The sequence below is a fragment of the Gallus gallus genome, chromosome 2 (genome assembly GCF_016699485.2).
Source record: "Gallus gallus isolate bGalGal1 chromosome 2, bGalGal1.mat.broiler.GRCg7b, whole genome shotgun sequence".
Classification (NCBI taxonomy): Eukaryota; Metazoa; Chordata; class Aves; order Galliformes; family Phasianidae; genus Gallus; species Gallus gallus.
The window spans coordinates 78,971,901-78,996,061 of record NC_052533.1 but is presented as its reverse complement, the minus strand read 5'-3'; the positions used below and the strand labels follow the sequence as shown (position 1 = coordinate 78,996,061).

Here is a 24,161-nt window from a genome sequence, read left to right as displayed (position 1 = left end):
AGTGATACATTTCTGAATGAATTCTGCCTAGCCACAAGAATCGAGGTAGTTCTCAACACATTTTCTATTACATATTCAGTTACACACTTACGTGTTACATCTCCAGTGTGTATGGCAAGAGGCTTTGAACAGCCTAATTCAGGTACTGCAAGCATGCACAGAGCTTCACGTGGGCTGTATTACCCCACTGAGAATCTGAAAAGCCTGGTTAATTAGCTTCCTTGCTTGTCACTCACTTGTTTCCATCTATTTTCTCACTTCATCTGGTTCAGTTATAAAACTGTAATCTGTTTTTCTATGGCTGCGAAGATGATACTCATAATTTACTCTTCCATCTAGCTATCTCAGTGTATTTTTTTTTTTTTTTTAGTTTTAGTTGGTTATACTCCTGAAGTTTTGCACTGAATAGTCTATAGCTTTATGAATCTGGGTGGTACATTTAGTAAGTGCACATGCAGTTTTTGAACACAGATCTGTACATATGGATTTGTAATGCTGCACCTGGAGTACTCTGTCCCATTCTGATCCCCCCAGAATGAGAAAGAACTGGGCATACTGGAAAGAGTCCAATGGAGAGAGATACCAAAATAGGAACTGAAGCAGCAATCCTATGAGAGCATGAAAGAGCTGGGGACTGTTGCCTGAAGTAGAGAACTGGGGGGTTTGTATCAGTGGGGGTGAATACCTGAAGGGGAGGTGCAACAAGGACAGAGCTAGGCTCTTTTCAGTGGAGCCCCATGGTTGGACACGAGGCAGTGTGCACAAACTAGAATACTGGAGGGTAGCACTACTGTACCGTGTGAGTGTGTGAGCGATGGAGCACTGGCACAGGCTGCCCAGAGAGGCTGTGGCTGTGACTGCCAGTTTGCATGACCTCCCCTCCACTGCAATCTCTCACGTAAATTTTTGTTCACTAATCTACATCTGTTGAGAGTGCTGTGATATTACTGATATCAAACATAAAACAGTTTTGAGTTCAAATTTTCTTCTGTGCGCTGTCATCTCTTCGCCATCCAATTCAAAATAAAGGTTTCATTTAAACTACTTTTATCTCGCTTTAAAGAAAACAATTCTTGTTTTCATGTGTTGTTGTGCACACTGAGCATCTGATGTTGTAAGTTCAAGTGTAAACTATAAATTTAGTTTTGTGTTTGAGGCAAACAAGGCAGCTAGAAGTATATTCTGGAAGAAAGATATCATGTCTTACTATGTAAATCCTCAGCAAGGTTGATGTTTATAGCTAACGCTTATAGTGGTTCAGGGTGAGATAAAATGCAGGCCAGATTGTTGATGCTGTATTTTTACTCCTTAATCCTATAGCACTGCAAAAGACTGTCTTGCCAAAAGAGGATGGCAGTCACTTGGCTGCTGCTGGTGTTTCTAGGAGCCATAACTGTCACTTTACAGCAGTAGATCCCACCTAATTGGTGTTCAGCAGTGGAAGTAGAACATGAACTGAATTTCTTTTTTGTTAAAAATATACCTCACAGAATTGCCAAATGTTCCTTATGTTCTTATTTTGTACTAAATGAAAATGGTATAATTGCTTTGCCATTGAATGTGAAGGCTTTTTAAAAGGTGAACCCCTTGCTAGGAATCAAACAAAAGCAAAATACGTAACTGCAGCGATCTTTCAGATCAGGTTAGGACTATATTCTGCTAATTTATTTGAATAAGTTCCCTGACTGCTCTTTTTTGTGTGTTTTTTTTTTTTTTTTTTTTTTTTTTAAACCTCCCTAGATATTGGCGAATGTAATCATTTTCATCTGTGGAAACTTGGCTGGAGCATACCACAAACACCTCATGGAGCTGGCACTGCAGCAGACATACCAGGACACGTGCAACTGCATCAAATCGCGGATCAAGTTAGAATTTGAGAAGCGGCAACAGGTAAGGTCATACCTGTGTTTGATCTGTTTTGCTGTTACTGTGCTATTTCCTGCTCAGTGCTCTATGATCTGGCTTGCCAGTGGAGGAATGCCTACTGAAAGTTATTTCATGAAATATACAAAATCTTTTGAACAGGGTTTTGTGCAGTTTGCATCTAAGAAGGCATTATAATTATTTGTGTTGTCAAATACATATTTTCTTCTCTTTGTTTTATGAAAATATTTTGTATAGGGAATGTTAAAAATGCTATATTGATTCTGTTTTTATATGTCTTTGCTGTTGTTTTCATTGGATGAGCAGTGTTATGCACATATATGCTTTGGGAATCGTTAGTTCTTCACGCCCAAGACCAGTATGGTAAAATCATTGCCAGAAGATATTACTGCACTGTTTTTGAGACTACAATACTGATGAATCATGTGATATAGTTCCAGGGGTCAGGTGTGTTAAGAGGAGCTAGGGGAATTGCATAATGAGACTATCTGTCATTTACTGTAGCAGCTGAATAAAAGGCTTCTCTGATTGCTTTATATAGTTCTTTGTCTCTTTGCAAGTTCTTTACTGTGCCTATCAACCTGACAGATAGGTGCTTCATTTAAGAAAATTTGAAATACAAATTAGTTCATCAAGTAGTAAAGAAGATGGGTATATTTTGCTCACAAGGTCACCAGACTAGAACTTCTATCAACTGTTAAGGGTCAGAAAAGAGAGCCGTTACCAACAAACTGACTTTAACTGTCATATCTATCTCATAAATATCTGCAGCCATTTTAAATTACCTTTAAGATCCATCATGAAGATTTTGTAAAGCAGAAAAGGTTAATGAATTGTCTATACTGTGACTTTAACAGAAGTTATGTGTTCAGAGGACTAGCCTTATTCTGCTGTGTGCTTGGGCCATATACTGGCTGAAGATGCTGCAGGACATTAAAGGTAGTCCTTAGGAGAACACTTCACAGTAAATAAAGGCACTGATCAGATTCAAAATCTGTATAAGGTACCATTGCATGAGAAGTTTTGTAAACATATAATTTTCTACCTCTGCCTCCATGCGATGTGTACAATGAAACACTAGGCTTAATAACTGATACTATGCAACACACATTTTGCCATCTGTTGAGCATATTGGTCAGAGTATCTCCAAATGAGTTCCAGAGAGACTGCTTGTAAGCAGAGTGCAGGGCAGCTAATGCCCTTTGTTTGGGAGCAGTACCACTCTGATGGGACAGTCTCCAGAAACATGAGGATGATGTGATTGCTTCTAGACTCACAGCAACTTAGTAGAGTAAGGTTAATGTTGTCCTCTGTGCCCAGGCTCAGCTGCCGTAATCAAACAGTACAACTCATAGCAGGCATCAAAGTCTCTTGCTCAGGAGAGACCTGAACTCTTAGCTTCCTGAGCACAGTTGTAAAGATTTAGGCTTCCATTATTGATTGCATTTTCCTGTAAGAACAGGAAATGCATTGGTGTGTCAGTAGGAATCAGGATGGAGTGTTAGTGGACACGCTATCAATTGGTGCTCTCAAAAGGGTAAGGATGGTGCTTGTAGAAGTCAGTACTGATGGAGTAAAAGTGCTGGCTGGTGGTTTGTTTAAATGTGTATTGTTTACTTGATGCTGCTAACTTTTATGAAGAGACATCACTTTGGCTTCCTAGAACTTCTGAAGGTATCATAAAAATGGTTGAGAGTCTGTCAACAGAGAGAAGTAAAATGTCTGGAATTCTATGCTGGACGCTTCCTCTTTGTTCTTTCTAGGAGTTGTGTATCTCTTGCATGTTAGAATCCAGCAAGATGGAAAGCAGAAGCAATTGTTTTTCACTAACAAAGCATATCAAATTAGTTAAGGCATCTACACACTTTTAAAACAGTCTATTGCAGGTCTGGATTTGGGCATTTTCATTATTAATAGATAGGTCAATGACTCGTTAAACTGGAGTAAGTTAAGTATTCAATAAATATTAATGATTTTTTTTTTTTACCTCTCATGAACCACTAGATCATCTGATCTTCTTACATGTATTTCTTTAATATTTATTCCCTCAACCCCATAACATGTATTTTAACCCATGTCACTGTTTTTCTAATAAAAAAATCCAAGGGGGTGTAGATGTGTAGCTAAAATGCTAGGTCACTGCTTGAAACGGTGATTGAGAACCTGGTGGGGAAGGCAGGGCCAACCCAGGGGGGCTCAGCTGTATGCACCTGAGTGACCGGAAGGGGTGGAGCCAGGATCCACCCCTTCCCAGACCTCATTTAAGGGTAGGCACTGGATGTAAGGGTTTCCTGCTGGAGATCCTTGCATACCTGAGGCTTCTTAAGGTAAGCAGCTTCTTTCCTTCATTTCTCTGCTCCTGGCTGTTGTGTTTGAGCAAATCCTCATTTGCTGCAGTCTGGACCTTGCTGTTCTGGTGTCATTGCTGCACTTTTCATCTCATTACAAGATCATTGCCTTTATATTTACGAATGCCAGATACTTAAATGTATAGGGGTAAATGAGGATTCATTTGAGAAGGAGTCTCTTCTCCAGGGTGATGTACTTCTGTGTCTGCAAACTTTAGTCTAGAAGTGGTTGTACTTTGGTCTCTGTTTTTTAAGATTGTTTTTATTAAGAGACAGAAAAGATCATTCCCATTCTTAGTATTCAGGTAGCAAGTCAACGATATTGCTGACTGTTTTTAGAGAATTGAGTCAGGTACCTGAAATAGTAGGAGCAGGTGCATGTTAAAAAAACATTGAATTTGATCAAAGACTTTATTAACCCATGCAAGATTGTAGTGCAGCCCTTAATTTGACATCTCTTTCACATGCACACACAATATTAATTTACTTCAGTGAGAAACAACACAGGCTGCTTTCACACAAACGTAGAGTGTAGGATTCAAAATATTTAGGGCTACGGATCAAATTTGCACTCACTGACATCATGTCTTTTGTAATCGCTTTCAGAAGACAAACAACTTATTCCACATTACTCTGTGAATTTCTGCTTATTTTGTTTGAGGGTAGGACCATACAGATGTTGTCTGTAGCTGTTGTTTTTCAGTTTTCTTTTCTTTGCCTTTGAATAACCTTTTTGTGAAGACCATTTTGATTGTATCAATAGATAAGTATATCAGGATACTGCTTGACAGTTACACAAAGAACTCAAGAGAAACACAGCATTCAGTGTTATCAGGGGAGACAAGTGCACAGTGGTATCTGCTGAAAAAGGAGCGTGCTCATATATATATATTCAGATGTAAATTAGAAATATTGCACCCATGCTGCTCTGTATTTCTGTTAAGGTATAGCTGCACCCTAACGGATGGGAAGCCATGGGTGATAACATCTCACCGCAGGGCAGAGGCCTCGCCAGCCAGGGCTTCATCCTACAGTACAAGCTGGGCACACCCAATGGTGGCAGCCAGTGTTGAGCAAGAGTCCAGGCAAGTTTGTGGTCATGTGGCATGACTGAGGCCAAGCAAGTTGATCCACAGATCAGGGTTCGGTCCAATAGTAGCTAGGCAGGTCTAAAGTGAAACTGGAAAGCCAACCAAGGGTCCACAGCCATTTCCTACACCATGACTCAGGCTGGGGCTGAAGAACCATGGGTGAGCTAAAATGGGTCTCCTGGGCCTGTGGGTAAGAGGCAGGACTGGAGGCCCAAGTTACACTGGTCAGGGCTGATAATCAGAGCCCTCAGGACCTTTACGCTTTCATATGATTTGTTGCATAGGTGCATTGCTTAGGCTTGGGTTGGGTTTACCCTATATAACGCTTGTTCTCCTACGCATGTGTATGTTTAGATGTTTGTGTATTGTGAGCTATGCCTTTTTATGAACTGAGTTTTTGTAGGGTTTTCTGTGGGTTTTAGTTTTGCTGGTATTGTGAGATTTGTTTTACTCCTGTGGCAAAAGACACTATTTTAAATGCCTACTTTGGTGCTTCTTATACAGCTTCTCTATCTTTTCAATGTATATAAAAGAGAATTATGAAACTATTCTGACCTCTGTAGATTTACAACCTTATTTCAAGATATATATTTAAAATAGCCTCTCATAACACTGTTTGTCTCACTGATGCAGCCTGGCTGACAGTTTGTAGGGGTAATGACTCACTATCACGGAGTGCAAGATCTTAACTCTGACAAGTAGTTAACATAATTGCTCTTTTCTCTACCTTCTAGTGCTTTGCATTATGAGACATAGACTAAGAAATTCTTACAACAGCAGAGATATGTTTGTAAGGGGTTGGTGTTCAGCGTGTTCCCTAAAATGCTATCTTTACAAAGGAGGCAGCATAATGATGGTTTTAGAAACAACGCTCAAGTAGCAGATGAAAATGAATGAGATTTTAAAACATTGAATGGCATTTTAATTTTTCACTGAAACATGGTGAAGCAATACCATTCATTACAAGCACTGCAATACTTCAAAACTGTTTTTAAATGAATCTAAATGAGAGAAACCTCGTACATTTCTGAGACCTGAGGCTGTTAGTAAAGAAGTATTTTAAATACGTTATTTGGAGCTAATATATAAAATGTGGATTCCTGAATGTTCAATTAATGCATTTTAAAATGTAAGCTATTAAAATTGTTGTGAACATAGAATAGGTCTTCTGAGGGCTTCCTTGTTTGTTTTTTTTTTCTTTTGTTTTGTTTTTGATTTTCCCCTCTTTGTGCATCTTCAAGGTTAGTAAGTGGGGGAAAAATGAGAAATAAAAATTACCTTTGGTCTTTTAAATCTTAGAATGCGTTTTCTACTCCAGGTCTGTTTGTACACATACACACAGGTGAGGTGCTAGCCCTTTCTTTTAATTACCAGAATTAAAGGCTGTTGTGAGGAAGTGCCAATTCCTGTATGGCAAGCCACGTGGAAGATGGCTATGGTATACAGGATTAATGGATAGGCTACAGGATTAATTAGGGAGTTGGAGACTGTGACAGAAGATGAGAACCTCAGAGGAGCTGGGAATGCTTGGCTACAGATGGAAAGGCTTGATGAGGACCTAGCAGTAGCCTTCTGCCTGAAGCAGTTTATGGAGAAGATGGGCTCAGTTTATTCTCAGGGGCACAGAGTGAACAGATGAGAGGCTACAGGTACCATTTGCAACAGGGAAAATCCTGACTGGAAGGAAGGATTTCCTCCTCAGGAGAAGAGTTAAGCATGGGGAAAGGTTGGCCAGGGAGGTGGTGGGTCTGGGTGCTGAGAGATCTTCAGGATTCAGTTGGAGCAGTTGTTGTGTCTCAACTCTTATTGTAGGCTAAAGGGATCATATTGTAAATACATAGCTCAGAATCTGTTCTAAGTAATGTCTTAATCTAACAGAAATACAACAAACAATTACTTGTATTTCAGTTAAAATAATAGTAACGGTCACAGTCCACATTAATTAACACAGTCTAATTGATGGAGAGAAGTATAAACAGTTTAAACTGTTATACGGAAAACCTTCTGGATCTCCTCTTTCTCTGGTACTGCCCTCAGCTTTATCATAGAATAACGATCCCTAGAGTTGGAAGGGACCTCTGAAGGCCATCCCCAGCTCTCTCAGCCTGTCCTCATAGGACAAGCATTCCATCCCTTGGATCATGTTTGTGGCCCTCTTCTGGATGTACTCCAACAGGTCTATGTCTCTCCTGTACTGAGGACTCCACATCTGGACGCAGTACCCAGCAATACATTATTGCCATTGCTAGTGTCAGGCCGCGTGCTTTGTACTGAGTTTGGATTGATAGGACAGACTTATTTCTTATTTGCCCATAAACAAGATTTCAGGTGTCACACAATATTTCCCTCGGGGTCCTGAAGTGAGTGATTCCAGGTGTTACTGGAGCAGAAAGCAACGGTGCCAAAACATGTCCATGTTTCGAGTTCTTCATCAGGATGAGATCAATACTGGTGGCTTGGATCCCCTTCCCACTGAATTTTTTGTTGCAATTAGGGATCTGCTTTTTTACTCAGTTACTTTACTCCAGCTTGCTGACGCCTTCTCCTCATGTCCCAGACCTGGAGCTGCAGCTGCCCTCCCCACTATGTTCTCAATGAGGCTATCTATCTGTCCTGCAGGTACTCTTGACAAAATGCATGAGAATTTATAAACCTACTTTAGTCAGTAAGATGATGTCCTGCTTTCTCCATCTTAGTTCCCCTTCTGAGCTGTTCAGTAGCCCTTTAGTACTGTTATTTCTATTTATGGCCCCTATAACATATTTAATGGACTTTATGAAGGCAATTATGGTTTAGTGCAGTGTGTGAAAGAGGTAAAACATCATGTGAAATTCAGCATTAGCATTGTACGACAGAGTAGGAAGCTTGATTTAGTAGAAGTGTGGGGATAAGGAGAATAACAATATAATAGTTTCCATTGTATGCTTCTATATTCTGTAACCTTAATATGATGCAGAAGAGAATTTGCAATTATTTAATTCAGAAATAATTGCATCACATACACCTTTGCTTCATTAGGTTTGTCAGAAAAATGAGCAAGTACATAGCAGTACTACAGTTTAATTATTTTGAAATGGCAATTATTCTTTTATTTTATTGCTGTTGGGACTTTAAAGATAGTTATTTTGGAACTCAGATGTCAACATTTCAGGAGCTGGAGAAATAAAGTTGCAGTATTTTTGCTCAAACTCTTTGTTTATTCTAATGGGTTTAGCTTTTTGTGCTGAGGTTGGGATGTGATATTCTGCTGCCTCTTCTACCAGGATTTCTACACCTGTGTGATTCCTAACAGGAAAATTATTTGAAATAGGTTTTTTGTTTGTTTGTTTTTGCTTTTTATAAGAAGTTTGAAGAATTTGGTCTGGGCTGGCCAAATTCTGGTAATAAGATGTATTCAGAATGGTACTGTGGTTTAGTTCCAGCTTGCCACTGCTTCACTGCTTTCTTACCAGAGGTATATTTACAAAGCCCAGTGAAACGAGACTAGACCATCTGTTTTTCAGTTTTTTACAGCAAAGTCTTGTGCTCTCTAAATGTATTCTGAGGGACTGGTTTGCTGTACAGGTGGTGACTACAGTAGAACAAAGTTCTTTCCAATTTCCAGAACATTTGATTTCTGAGTATCTCTGGGGGGTAAAAACAACAACAACAAAAAAGGTGCATTTAAATGCATGTAAAGAAATCATAGAGCGTAATTAGAATTCTCCCAGTAGTGGTAATAGAACAACTGAGTCTTTAACCATCATTCATTGTGACTGTGAATAGCTGCTGGATTACCCAGAAGAATTTTTCCACTTCTTTAAGTAATCTAACTCTATTAATAGCATCACTACATGCACTGTAAATTTATTCCTAGCATTTACTCTGCTTATTGTGACTATACTGTTCATTCACTTCAGTTGTAGTGGAGACATCTCAATACGGTTGTTTCATTATGATTTCTGTTATTTAGCTAGGAGGGGAGGTGCTGAAGATTAGTGTGTTCTGCATCTGGTAACAAGAAGTATGTCAATGTAATATTACTAAACAAGTGAACAAGTGTCTGTCATTTGTGACAAAAAAAAAAATGTACTGTGAGGTATCTGGAATGCATTAAAGTGGTTGCATTTGTTTTGCGTTGCATTGGATGACAAATAAGACGCTCCAGTCATGTTTTATCTAAGTTAGTTACTGTGCTTTAGTTTTGCATCATGACCATGACTTGTAGATCAAACAAACAAACAAACAAAAAAAACTATAACAAAACAGTGGCAAAGCTAGTGTTCCCATAGCTACATACAGGCTTGATGACCGGGCTGAAGAGGTACTCAGTTCTTTGCCTGTTCTACTTGACTGCTTCAGAAGTTGCTTAGGAACATCATCCCTGTTGAGCTTGAGTCCTGGAGACAGATGGGTAGTTGATTTGCCCTCTGCCTGAATCTTTTCAGTTTTCAGAATAACTCCAGATGTCCATTGCCTATGGGATATTTCCCATTTAGTGTTTTTTTTCCAAGGGTCAGAGGAATTACCTGGATTTGTAGGGGAAATACTATTGTAAAAGACTACTTGTCTTGCACCATTTTCAGATTTTTGCTCTGCTAAATGATTTGTGGGTCCTATGTGAGATCCCTTGAGTACGAATAAGGCTTGCAATGTTATAAAGTATTATAAAGTGTGCCTTTCACCAAAGGGAATGTATGTTACATTGTTAAGAGGGAGAGGTATCGTCATTGGCTGTCTAGTTATCTATACAAAGACACTCATGATGTTCATTATTTTGAAATGAATGGCTTAGCAAGTATCTTACTCAGGTGTCTCCTGCACTTCTCAACAGAGACAGTGCATTCCTGCTTGTCATGTTTGTTCTTACCTCAGGACTTTACAGAGAGAAAAGGTCATTTACTATTTTGCAGGGAAATGGATGAGATTTCAGCTGCTTCTCCATGTGTTGATTGCAGTAATTTATAACATGTAACATCTTCAGAAAAATCAGTGAGTCATACTGCTTTGCTTTCATTTAAAGAGAAATGTGTGGTTTAAACAGGTACTAATTGCCACACTTTCATAGATACCCTGATAATTGTGATGAATTACACAGCTGACAGGCAAATGCTAATTTTTTGTCATGCCACCTGTGGTTTTGTCAGCCTCGTTGTGAGAACTAAAATTAATAGCTAAAATGTAATTCTTTTTAAGAAGAACGTCTTTTGGCAGCAAGATCAAAGTTTTCAATTGTTAATTATTCTCATAATTAATTGCCTATTTTTTTTAAATTGTCATTTTATTTCTATCTACAAATTATTTAAGTCCAACTGGACCCCTTTCTCCTTACCTTCCTTGTTATGCCATTTTTTCAGCTCTCTACGTTAAAACATTCTTCTCTTAAAGTGGGCGTTATAGGATATTGTATGTAGAGTAACTATACAGTGATTTTTGTTGACCTGGAGGCCTCATCTATTCTCTTTTTTAACCTACCGTACATCTCAGTTGTGTTATAGACATCCTCATAATAGCGTAAGTAGCTTAATCTTAGTGTTTGTGAAAAACATCTCAGTCCATGCAGTTTCTGTGGGTGGCAGTGTGCTTTTTTTGGCTTGAATTGTTAGCTTTTCCGTAGTTCTTAAGGAAATTGCTCTGCATTTTATTCCAGAAATGTCGTCAAGAATTAAGAACGTAAGTTCACTGTCTAGCCGGGAAAACTTCATTTACAGTTATTTCACGATTGTACTTGCAGATATGATAGACTTAACTCCTCCCATCTTTCTGCAGGATATTTTCTAAGCAGATTCATTTGGGATTTTTCATTGCACAAAAATCTGATTTGTGTGAGATCTAAATTTGATTTTGATTAGTGTAATAGGAAAATCATTATAGCAGTAGCTTCTGGTTTCCTGCTCAACCTCTTCATGAAACTGTTTTTTGTTATGATTCAGACACAAGTGTAGAAAAGGTGAAGATCAGTGTAATCAGCCCCATTTATACTAGATTTTACAGGGCAGAATTAAAACCTGAACACAGTAAAGTTTTACCTGATGTCTTGTAATTCCTAGGTGACGTTCATCCTCAGTGCAAAGTAGATATGGAAATGTCTGGGTTTTTTTACATGCTGTGTGATTTCTCAAAGATTTCTTTGTTTTTTTCTTTACAAAGGAAAACCCTTTCCTATCCATTGGAGAGCTCATTAGTTTTAGCAGTTTGTACTCAGACACTGAGATTATAACAGCATTTTCCCTTAGGTCACCAGGCTTGTCTTCAAGCAGCCCTTTGATATTTAATACATTGCTTAGAGTCCTGTGTGTAATGTGCATGTGGATGATTACTCAAGTATAAACTAATAATGAGAAGTTCCCTGAAAGATATTCATGATCTGTCTGCTTTTCTGATTCTCAGAACTACGTTTTGTATTGTCATATTTTGTCTCTTTCTTTCAAGTAAAGAATTGTTCAGGTTGAGAGGAATAAATTCTGTTTGTATGGTGGTAGAGGGCAAATGATGCAGGCATGCCAAAACTCTTACTGATTGGACTGAAAGGTTTCTGTCAAACACACAGGCCAAAGCACCTGAGGTACCTACAGCATAATTCTGTACAGCAATGCTCATGAAATAAGGACATTGAGGCAAGTAGTTGGCTGATAGAAACATTCAATTTATTTATTCTTCCAGCTGATCAAAAGCTTTATAGAAACCAGTATGAGATATCCTGTGATATTTTGGACATGCTACTCAAAATACTCAGTGTAAATGTTTTTCTTAGTAAGCTGCATTTTGAAATCTGCCAACTAACTGAATTGGAACCCATTCAATCTGTGCTACTGTGCTAAATTTTAAACCACAACATTAATTAACAGTGCTACATTGTGTGCTTATGTAAATCTAAATTATAATGTGAACAATTCTCTTTATCATCAATGAATGTCTGTTGTTCTTTTTTCTAAGTCTGGTTGGTAGCAGATGCAGTACTAAAGGAGCTTTTTAGGAGACTGTGTTTGAATTGAAGCTTTTTGTATGATCATAACTGAAAGTCAATTTTACATTATGATAAAAAAATGGCTTTTTAAAAATGCTGTAGCAGAGAAAGTAAACACCCTCCTGAACTTCCACTCCAAGGATTTCCTTGTTTCGTGGAAATCTGCCTTTCCTTCTAAAGCCTTATCAAAACCACTGATGAATTCTTTCTGGCCTCCTCCAACTTTAATGTATTTTCTGATGATGGAAATTAAAAATCATAAAGCAAGAGTGAAAAGAAAAGCGAGAGAGAAAGCAAAAATGCATAGATTTAATGGTTTACCACTTTTACATTCAACTCTTATGTACAAACCCATTTGTGAACTTAATTTGCTCCCTTTAAAATTAGAGATTTGTGTATAATGAAAAATACTCAACCAATTTTCCTGAACAGAAGCAGACCTATTAGGTCTGTTTTCAAAATATAATTTAGTGGAAGGTTTTGATCTAACCTCAGAATGCTTTTGAAAATGCAGGGAAAAAAGTTTCAAATTTGAAGAGGTTATTTAATGCTTCTCCTTGGGTGGCAGGAGCAAGCACCCTTGTATCATACTACAGGTATCTGTCTAACTAGTTTTTGAAAATGTGGAGCCTCTGCACCTTCTCCACTATGTGGAGAGTATTTTCCAAGTCATCCAACTTAAATATCCTATAATGCATTTTAGGATTGCTAGTGCATTTCATAGAGGATGTGAATAGGCTTCATTCCTTTCCTTGTTATTACAGCATTCTGTGCACTTGAGGATTATTGCCCCTTCTCCTGCCAGTTACTTCTCTAATGGAACAAACAAGGCTTGTTTTTCTCTATTATGACTTGTAGACTATATTTTCTAGCTCTGATATTTTGTATTTTCATACTTCTACCAGTTGATCCAGATGATTTTCTGTAATGTTAAAATGCTTTGGCAACACTATGTTTTTTGTTAAGTTCAATTTGACATTTCAGAAGACCTTGAAATGATGTGCTATTACCCTTTCACCTTTGCAATAAGTTGGTTTGAAAATCCAATTCTTGCAGGACAGGAAGAATAAAGCAATTAATTCTGTTCTGCTCTTCACCAGTGCTGGATTGGAACTGACTTCCCTATTTAACTCGTCTGTTGCTGCTCCATCCTACAAAGAATTTTTCATATCCTCAGAATGTACTTATATGAGCATGTAATGAAAAAGAAGATTTTCATTCCAAGACAAGTTCTTTCTACTCGTTTCAGCTAAAATCTGATCAGTCTGCTGTATTTTAACTTTTTTTACTCTAGAAGTGAGAAAATCACCCATGGCGCATCATTTCAAATGTATACTATCATTTAAAATACTTCAGTGTTTTAACTATTTTTAATTCACGTTACCTGTCTGTGTAGGACATTACTCTGATCCAAGACAAGTTGGCTGCAATGCCCATATCCGAGTTGATTACTGTGAAGCCAGCTAGATCCCTGAAATCTTGTACCCTGAAATTATAAGGAAGTATGTTGTCTCAGCAATTTTGTAATCTTTTACGCCTTCCTTGACTGTAGATAAAGCTTCAGTTGCAACTGTCTTCTTTGTCTTCTGTGTAGAAGTCTTCTCCTACCAGCAGTGTATTCATGACTACAGTGTATTTTAATGAACTGTTGCCTTTCTCTCACGCTGATATTTATATCCATTGCTTTGGATTTCCTTTTTCTTATGAAGTAACAAAATCTGGTGAAGCCAAGAATTGCAGCTGACTCTTCCCAGATTCATCACTTTGAATTCTCAAAGCTGTTCTCTAAATAACTGTATCACGAATCTTTCCTTTTCCTCTGTCGTTGACGTTTGAGGCATCCATAGTCTTTGTCAGATATTCTTGTTAAAAGGCCCTCAATGCATTCTATACTGTAAAATATCATTCAATTTCCTTCTTCCGTGTCTCTTCCAATAAATTGGATTTTTCTTTCATGCCTCTCTTACTCTATAGAAAGCAGGGCATCTCCTATACTTACCAAGTATTTCTTTCGCTTACCATTTTCTAAATAGCCGTTAACAGCTAGCCCTTTAGTAAAAAACTCAAAAATGAAAAACAGCCTGCCTGCTACTACTTTCTAGATAGTGCAAAGTAGGATAAACTTTCTGAAAGCACTAAAATACAAATACTAAAATCAAGTCCTAGCTATTCTCAGGGAGGTGGAAGTATTTTTCACTATGGTAAACACAACACTGGAAGGAGACTTTAGCTACGTTTACATGGGCTGGGGAAAAGTCATTGTGGAGTGTGGTCTCTTATGTGTTACAGTATGTCCTGAATTAGGAATGCAGATGTAAGACCTTACAAAGGTCAAATTTTTAAATTAAGTTCCTTGCTATTTTTTAACTAATCTGATTAGAGCCATCTCACGAGGACTTTAAAATGTAGATCTCCACTTAATCCTGAGTGTTGTAGGTGAGCATCTCTGGAAGGTTAAAAGAAAAGAGCAACAACAACAAAAAAAGATCCCTAAAACACAACAGTAATATTAACTTTAAAAAAAAAAAAAAAAAAAAGGACTATGCTAAAGTAAGGGAACTGAATAAAACAGTATCTAGGAGACATCTTGAAAGCTGAAAAGGTAGAAAGATGATATAGGGATTTTTTTTTTAAACCACTGTGAGAATCTCCTAGTACAAGAATAATATTTGTTTAAAGGATTCTAAATATCCCTTGAAGTAAGAGTTGATGGGAGGAGAAAAAAAGCAGATTAAAAGAGATGGATAGAAATAAAAAGTACAAATACAGGTATTCTGAGACAAAAGAAATTACATCTAGCACAATATTTTCTTGCTTGATAGTAGTTTGTGTGTGAAGTGGAAAATACACTCATGTATATGATGATACTTCTTCAACAGTCTGTCTCAGTAGAAGAAAATGTGTGGTCAGTTGCTTAATGAACCAGTATGGATGTTGTTGCATTTAAAAATGCTTGGTAAGTTTTCCACCTGTAAGTTTGCCTACTCTTTTTATTTTTTTTTTGAGGCAGTGTAAATTTCTGGTGTTCAGAAGTCCTGTGGCATACTGTTTCAGCTCAATGGCATATGGTGTTAAAAAAAATTATTTCGTTTTGTTTAAGTCATTGTCTGGGTAGTTTTATTTGATGCCCCATGAAATCAGTCTCAAATAGGAATCCAGTGATCCGGGGTTTAGTCTATTTCAAAGTTTCCTCCCTTGCCATTGAAGTTTTCAAACTCAGCCATTATCAGCTTTCTCACTTCCACTCATCAAATGACTGCTCAAGCAGTAAGACAGGACCAAATCTGTGCAGCAGTTTTTATTTTTCTGCTTTTAGAAGATAGCGGAAAATCACTCAATTGATGACTTTACACGGCTGAATGAAGTTTCAGGCTTTAAGGATGGTTGACAAGCAGAAGTATTCTTGCTGCATTGAGAGGGAAGATTCCTGCAGTATTTAGCGAACTGTGTGATACTGTAGTGGGTTTGCCTTGTCCCCCAGCCGAACTCCCACCCAGCCACTCACTTATTCTCTCTTGCTCGAGCGGAACAGGTGGAGAAAAATAAGGAAAAGAAGGAATGAGAAAGTTTGAGCTTTTGAAGGGTTGAGGTAAAGACAGGGTGATTGCTTACCAGTTACCGTTCAGGCGAAAGAGGCTAAACACAGGAAAAAGTAAACTAACCTTTTGTCATCTAGCATAGTTTTGGGTAGTGAAGAGCGAAAAAGCCAGCATTGAAACAGTATCTTTCGCCCCTGCTTTCCCAGGCTCAGCTTCTCTCCTTTGCTCCTGACTCCTCTCCATCCCTCAGGTGGCATGGGGCCATGGAGATGTGGTCTGGAGCTGTTCGTCTCTGCTTGCTCCTTCCTCCTCAGTTTTCCTCTATTTCATTATGGGCTCTCCATAGGCCTTCAGGCCTATGCACTGTTCCAGCAAAGGCACTCCTTGGGCTGCAGTGAATATCTGCTTCACCTCTTCCTCCTCTGACTATGCTCTTTCTCCGTACCTGGACACAGTACTCCAGATGGGGCCTCACAAGAACAGAGTAGAGAGGGACAATCGCCTCCCTGTCCCTGCTGGCCACCCCTCTCATGATGGAGCCCAGGATACCATTTGCTTTCCGAGCTGCAAGAGCACACTGCTGGCTCATGTTAAGTTTTATGCTTTTGTCTGTTTTCCATGTTTGTGGAGAGTGGTAGTTTTGGAAAATTGCCTTTACCCAGCAGAGTATGTGATCCTTCAAGAGAAATACTCTTGTTAGAGTAGGTACTGATATTTGCTTTCCATCCCAACTCTGTGCTGTACTGAGTACTGTGATATTCAGAATATGGGAGGTCTGAGGGAAAATTTGTGAATAATATGGCTTTGTTAAATTCCCTTTGCTTTATGTATCACTTCTGGTCAGTCACAAATGAATTCAGTAATGCTTTTTAAACATCTAAGGGAATCCCTTTGGGCAGCCCAGAACTGATATGTTGCAACAACAACTGGGGTTATATTTAATTTCATAATTAAAGCAGCAAAAAAAAAAAAAAGAAAAAAGAAAAGTAAACCTAGTACTTACAGGGATTATGTACAGCTGTAATGAGATCCATGCTGATAACACTCTTTAAAAATGCAATTGCAGTAAATAGGTTTACTCCCAAAGAGTAACTCATCGTCTGTATTTTGTAATTTAGAGGCTGCTGGACCTATCTATCCATGAATAATGAATTTTTTAAATAACAGCTCCATTTTCTTTGTATATTTACTGGTAGTCTTCTTTCCTTTCAAGATTCTCTTCCAGGTTATTTTAAAATGTACATAGTCACTGTATGTTAAAACTGAACACTTGTTTTCTGGTATCATAGGGAAAACGAGTATGTTTGTGACAGCAGTTACAAAAATAGAACATGGAAGTGTTGGTGTGCCTGCGAATGGTATTGTGACATGCAGATAGTCTGCAAATGTATCCAAGGATGTCTGCTATTTTACTGTACTAACAAGATAATTTCAACAAAATCAAAAGCTTCTGTTTTTTCACATTTTTTGTGTGTGAAAGATTACAATCTTTTGCTCTGTTAATATCTGTTTTTCTAATTCAATGTTATTGATTCTCTTGAGGGTGTCTTGTGATAGACTTACTGTCCATTTTCATAGTTTTGTGTAAACTGTAGAGCTACTTTTTCTTCCCCAAATGCATTTTCTGGAGTTTTTTGTAAATTAATGTATGCATCTTCAGTAATTTTGAGAAACAAATGATATGTCCTAACCCAATTTAGAATCATTAGCATATGAATAACATATTACTGTTAGCTGATTTTCCATTATTTTTTGCATATAAAATGCAATTAATTATTGTTGTTAATGCTTTTGTACAAGCTCTGTGCAGAGATTCTCTGCAATGCCAACAGACAGTCATTACAAGTCTGTGCAAAGCCATAAATATAGTATAACTTATGCACGTAACTAATTGTACCACCATTTCTTTCTATTTTTTTGTTCAATTAAATCATTATCTGGCCTGTCAAAGGCATACGTATACTGTTGCATAGCATACATTAGCATTTTAAAGGTATGATGGGCTGAAGGTAAATTGGTTGATAAATGTGAAGATGCACATAAGAGAAAAGGAAATGGTGATGCCTTTGTTTAATGAATGTGCAATACATCTGGAATGCAGATGTGTATATAGAAAGTGAAGCTCAGAAAGGTCTGATTATGTTTAAGTAGAACTGCGTGGTTTTGGAGTGCCTTAAAATGCAGTTGTATGTAGAATCTGTGAAATTCTCAAGTCAGCTGGATGCTTGTTGACAATTCTTCATTTTACCAAGGTTTCAGTTTTGTGTATATGCAGGAAATTTGATCATCCCTCCGTTCTGAGGAAGTAAATGACTTTTTCAGATTACAACACAAATGCAGAAGCCATGTGATAATCCTGTGCTAGTTGTAGGAGTGATTTATGCTGACTTCCAGATAAAGCATTGTTTTTTTTTTGTTTGTTTTTTTTTTTTTTTTTTTACCAGTAGGAGTTAAGAGATCTGAGTCTCAGAAACAAAGTGAAAAATCCAACGCTATGTTGGATAAGGACTTCAATTGCCTTACTTAGGCAATAAGGCAGAATAAATAAACTTTGAGCTGCAGAGAGCTTTGGAAGACAGAGAGAACTTAAAACAGATGGGGAGAGATGATGGAGTGGCCCCAGCATGTCCGCTACTTAAAACAGATTGAGTTTCCTTCAGAGACTGAAAGAGATCTAATATCCCTTCAACACCAAAAATTGAATTAAAATGTGGTCTTTTTCACTGACATCACTGCTAAAATCATAACAGCATGCATCAAAGGGTTTTCTTCCTCTACAGGTATCACTAGATGCCCCAATGGTAACTCTATTCCCAGAAGTGTATAGGAGATCTCTCAAACTGTTTCAGAAGGCTTCAAGTTGATTGTGCATTGATCTTAGTCAGTGGAACTTTGCAGATATAATCACATTAACGTACCTTTGTGTGCAGAAGGGCAGGAGGGACCACTATTTGGTCTTTGAAAGTACTTGACAAGAGTTCTCTCAAATAGCTAATGGTACTCATCTCTACATCTTTCTTCTGTCAAGCTTATCTGGCATTTTTGTCCTCATAGCCTTTCTTCAAATAATTTAGCAGTAGGAATAATTTTCAGCCTTCTCTTCTGGAATCTCTTCTTAAGTCACTGTCTAACATCTTGCAATTCCTGCAGTTAGAGAGGAGCTCCATAGCTCCCAGTTATGAAGAGAGAACATTTGCCAAAGCACTTGCATCTCTTATTGAGTGTAACCATAGACTTCTGTCTTCTTTTAAATGATTAACTGCATTCCTCTCTTTCCAGCCACAGTATCTGAAGCTTTCTTGCATAAATTTTCCCCAAATTACCACAGCTGTCCATTTACCTGCTATGGGACATGTATTTGTTTGAGGAGAAGAAACAGTGAATAGTGTAGCTTTGGAAGATGTAGCCTTTGTTGACAAGTTGTTACTTCTGAAATGCTCATCACTTGCAGTTCCTCAGTACTGCTGTTCATATGAAATGATGCTGGAATTTTAACTTGGCAATATGGGAGGATAATAAGATGCATTTTTTTTTAAAGGAAGCAAGGAAAATAAAATTACTAGTATGATGTGATGCAAGGGCTTCATTCCATGGAAATATGTGTTTGAGCTGATCAGGTGCTTAGCCTAACTTTAATGAATGACTCACTCTCTTAGTCTGAAAAGCCCACATATTTAAACAAATTATTCCATTGCCCTCTGAAAAGGCTTTTATTTTGTGAGGTAGATGTGGTGTTGGGAACATTCAGGCATCAGCTGCAAAGTGAGCGCTGTGACAGCTGCTTCTGAGTCACTGCCTGCGTTAGCACGGATGCGGGGTTGTTTACTCTTCAATGAGAGATGCACTGGTGAGCAAATTCCCAAACTGGAAGGGCTGCCATGGCCCAACGGTACCCATCGGTCTCTGGTAAAACTGGCTCAGCCTTGCCATTCTGTCCCCATCGCCACAAGTTCCCATCTGTCTTGTTTCCCGTGGCTCTATGTGGGGCAATACCTATGCCTGTAGTATAAACTTAATTAGTAAGTTTCTTCATTCAGAAAGTATTATTTTAGCCTTTGAAATCTGCAGCTGTGGTGTGGGGTTAATTGCTTTTTTCAAAGGAGGTAGACGCTGGTATAGAATAACTTGAATTTGAAAGTTACATAGCATCCACTGTTGAATGCACTGGATCCTTGGAATAAAATGATTTATTGGTCTATCTTAGAGTATGGTTGCAATGAATTACAGCAGAAAGTAAGAGTGATATGGTATGTTTTAGTTAACCTACTTTGATTTTGTTTAGATTTCATGCTATTGGTATCAACTTTAAAAAGTGTAAAAAATACAGTTTTAAGGCATTCTTTTGTCTTCACGCTTTCAACTTGCAAATTGATATTCAGTACTTAATAAACTGCAGACATTTGAAGTTAGGCACTAGTTCACAAAGGTGCTTCTGATCATGCTTAAATGACGTGTTTGTAAGTCATGTTGGGTGCTTTTTGATATGTATTTAAATGTAAAAACAGTAAAAGTCTTAAGGGACTAAGCTGTGTTCTGCAGCTTACCTGCATTGTCTCCTTGTAAATGTATTAAAATGTTCATAATCAAACCTAAGAAAGCTACTTTAACACCACCTTTGAAAGTAAAGTATTAATTTATTGGTTCTAGACCAGGTTTGTGCTGTCAAGCACAGAGGAGGAAAAAGAAAACAAAAAAAGGCAGAGAAAAGCATTCCATGTAATCCATGTTTTTATGAATGCAGATTGATAACAGTAATTTTAAATGACTGCAGGAACACTCGAAGTTCTCTTGAAATGTGTAATCTGTAAACATTTTAAAGAAATAATTAATTTTTGATCTCCTGGGAAAATGAAATTATATTTGAAAGGAAATATTTCAATGTTAGTTTAGCAGCAATGCTTAGAAGGAATGAGGAAGTATGTTTTCAACTGTACTGAAATGAAATTATTTTTTTTTTTCCAGAGTAAAAGCATGTTCAGTACTTAGGCCATATGATTCCACATAATAAAGATAGTGATTACTTTTTTTATTCTTTTGCATTTGTTGTGAAACAAAAAAGTATCCCATGTTTATGACTCATTTTATAGCATTTCTCCCAAGGTGAAAGTTGAGAAGAGGTCAAGGAATAAATAGAATAAATAAAATAACCAGTAATAAGTCTTCGTATCTGTGAGTTCTCCTGAGAGATCTGAAGAAATGTAGGAGTTAAACAGCTGAAATGCTGTTGCGTGAGCAGCTTGCCAAGAGTTGTGCCAAATACTGCTGGACAGGAGGACCAGAAGAGTTCCGTGGTAGACCAAGGGTCTACAAACTTAGGAACCCAATGTCTGTTTTGGACACACGAGTGGGAGTAGAAGATAGAAACAGTGTGTAATTGGGTGAGGGTGATACATGGAAGAAGAATCAAGACAACATTTGTAGAGAAAAGACTAAGAATTATTAAGTCCTCAGTGACACTGGGGGTGAGCGTGATGGGCTTGATATGGGCTATCTGCATTTCTGCAATGCAAGATCCCTCTCAAAAGTACCCTGAGGAAAGTAGAGGACAGGCCAAATGTCTTCATATGATCAAACATTTTAAGTTGATCAGTTTGCCTCTCAGAAAATTTAAATCTAACTATTAAAAAAAAAATCCTTCTAAATTCCTTTAATTTTTGTTTATGCTCAGATTATTTTTAAAGTAATAGTTTTCTGCATTTTCTCAAAAAACTAAAGATTTATGAGAAAGTTATTCATCAACCATAAAATATGCACAGGTCCTAGGCACAAAGAATTGCCGTTGGAGCACATAGCACCAGTGTGGTGAGGATTATTCACAGAAGCACTTCAGTGCTGTGCAGTATACCACAGCATGGAGATCTGTCTGCTTTTACAGCAGGCTTTATGCTACTACAGATAAATCTAGAAATAAATTTGATTTATGTATTTTTAGATTTTAGTGTATAAAATAAATCTTGAGGTGCAATTTTGCAGATGGCAGTTTATGTAAATTTCTAAAAGATGAAAAGAATACTGAAAGAGTAATTTCTCTGGAATTCATGAGGTTCAAAATTGCTGTTTTGTTTCTTGCTTCGTAGAGGCCAGATATGTTTATGGAGTAACACAGATACTGAGGGTAGATACAATTGTTATTGTAAATTCAAAGGCAGGCATTTTCCCTTCTTCATAAAAATGTTTTTAGCTTGAAAATAGCACCTGTGCTTACTACTATATTATGCAGTATAGCTTGAGCCCCAACCTTTGGTGTAGCCCCCCTAGGCAATCTGATCTAGTACTTGATCTAGCGATTTGGCAACTCTCCCTGTGGCAAGGGGACTGGAAATTGATGATGTTTGAGGTCCCTTCCAAGCCAAGCCATTCTGTGATTCATTGTTGACCGTTAACAGCAACAAAAACTCACAAACAGATGCATCAGGTTAATGTATTTTCTATTTGACTAGCTGGCACTGCTATTTTTCTTTTTTTTTTTTTTCTAACATAGTCAAACCTCCTACATGATATTGAAGTAACATGATTTATTGCTGGTCTTCCAGTTCCTCCTGGGCCAGGGCCATGCTTTCATTAGAGAGTAGAAACAAACATCTAAAAATGCAGATACGAATTTACAGATGATGAAAGTTAGCTGAAGCTAGCAGCAGTCAGTATCAAAATTTCATCTTTCTCTTAGTTTTGAGAGAAAAATCAACTTTGAACATGTCCTGTAAGATGTGAGGTGACCAGTATGAATGGCTTTAACTGTCCCAAATACACAAAAGGTAGCCATGCTGGAAGAGCTGTAGGTTCACCAAAGAAGGATGGAGCAATGGCAAGCAGCTGTCAGTAGTTCAGCATCCAGTCTCAGTCCAGAGACCCAGGCTTCCTTGGAGACTTCATGAGTAAAAAAGATACAGGAAAATATTGGAGATCACACCAACCAGATAAAATGCAGACCTCATCTGTTAAATGTTAAATAAGAATTGCTTTGTGTATGTGCTGTGTCATGATTTGAATAGCAGTTGTTAGAGACTGAAGGATGAGCTCTGGCAGTGAAAGCTTCTCAGGGTTTTTCTGAACATAAAACAACTTTTTTCCCCCCCAAGTAATTTATAGAACTTGTTTATTGCGTGGGCTGCAATCTTTACAAGACTCATGTAGCTGTAAGGGCTTAACCTTCCTTGGATCATTGAGAGTTTAGTCAAACTTTAAGTCACACTGGATATGGCAGTGCATGACTCATGTCAATTCTTAGGCAGAACAGTTGCCAGTTTCAAAATAAATAAAAATGGGGGGAGGAGGGAGGAGGAAGGGAATTATTTACAGCAGATACTTTTTTTTAAAAAAAAAAAGGAAAATCAGAATTGCTGGTGAAATAGAGATATCAAAACTTGAAAGTAAACTTCTCATTGAATCCTTGCAAGGCAGGCTTTCCTTCAGCCTTCTGCTAGAAAGCCCTTCCTCCAGTTCAGCAGCTTCCAACCATTTCCAGCACTGAAAAACCTCAAGTCCCTTCTGAGTCTCTAGAAAATCATTCTGTCACCTTTATGCTTGGCTGACGATCTACTCTTCAGAAGTTAGTTGCAGTGCACATGCACTAATGCCTGACTGAAAAGGAGGTTGGGTTCTTTAGGCTTATGAATAACAGTAGTGTTAATAACAGTGGTAATAAAAATCAAAGGGTATATTTTATAGTATTTCAAACTACAAGTAGCTGAAAACAGAGAAGTCTTTCTTTTTTTTTTTTTGACATTTTTAAAAAAGATTGTAAGTCGTGTGAAAAGCAATGCTAGGTTGAAAAAGAGTTACACCATCATTTTATAATCTTTGCTAATATCATACAGAAGGAAGTTTTGAGCAGTATGAAAGTTTACTAAGAAGACTAGAACAGGAGTCAAATATGAAAATAAGCATTTTAGATTAAATGTTTGTTCTGCCACCCGTTCCAGGATTTATGGTTCCTCTGTAGCATTAAGTTCCTCCACAGCATTAAGTGTCCTGTATTGTTGAAATTTCAGTGCTCAGTAATAAGGTACAATCTTGTGAATTACGTGGTATAATTTTGGCAAATATTTATTCTTGGAAAAGGATGCATCTTCAAAATTACCTTCTGGTTTCTTCTGTTTTCAGAATTATCTTCTGCTGTTCCTTCTGAACAGCAACAATATCCTAATGGTCAACTTTTTTTTTTTTTTCTGATGAGTAATGTATATTAACCTATGTTTTAAATGTTTCAGGATTCATCAAATTAAAGGAAGAAATGGACTATATTGATTGTGTGTGCTGGAAGTTATCAAAAAGTCTTTCTTGGTAAAGAATTCACGAACCATTTCTTTCAAGTTTAGAAGTTATTTAGGTATTGATTATAGAATAGGTTTAA

At 37.6% G+C, this 24,161-nt stretch overlaps 1 protein-coding gene across 4 annotated transcripts in view; it reads left to right on the top strand.

The window, feature by feature from the left end:
• Positions 1-24,161, top strand: part of ADCY2 (adenylate cyclase 2) — a 221,309-nt gene that overhangs the window by 93,787 nt on the left and 103,361 nt on the right. For all 4 annotated transcript variants that reach the window (XR_006937251.1, XM_015282305.4, XM_015282304.4 and 1 more), the window contains one exon: positions 1,741-1,890. Coding sequence is in view for 3 of the 4 variants with exons in the window: in XM_015282305.4 (XP_015137791.1) it covers positions 1,741-1,890 (150 nt within the window). In the remaining variant the exon portion in view is untranslated. The remainder of the gene's footprint in view (positions 1-1,740; positions 1,891-24,161) is intronic.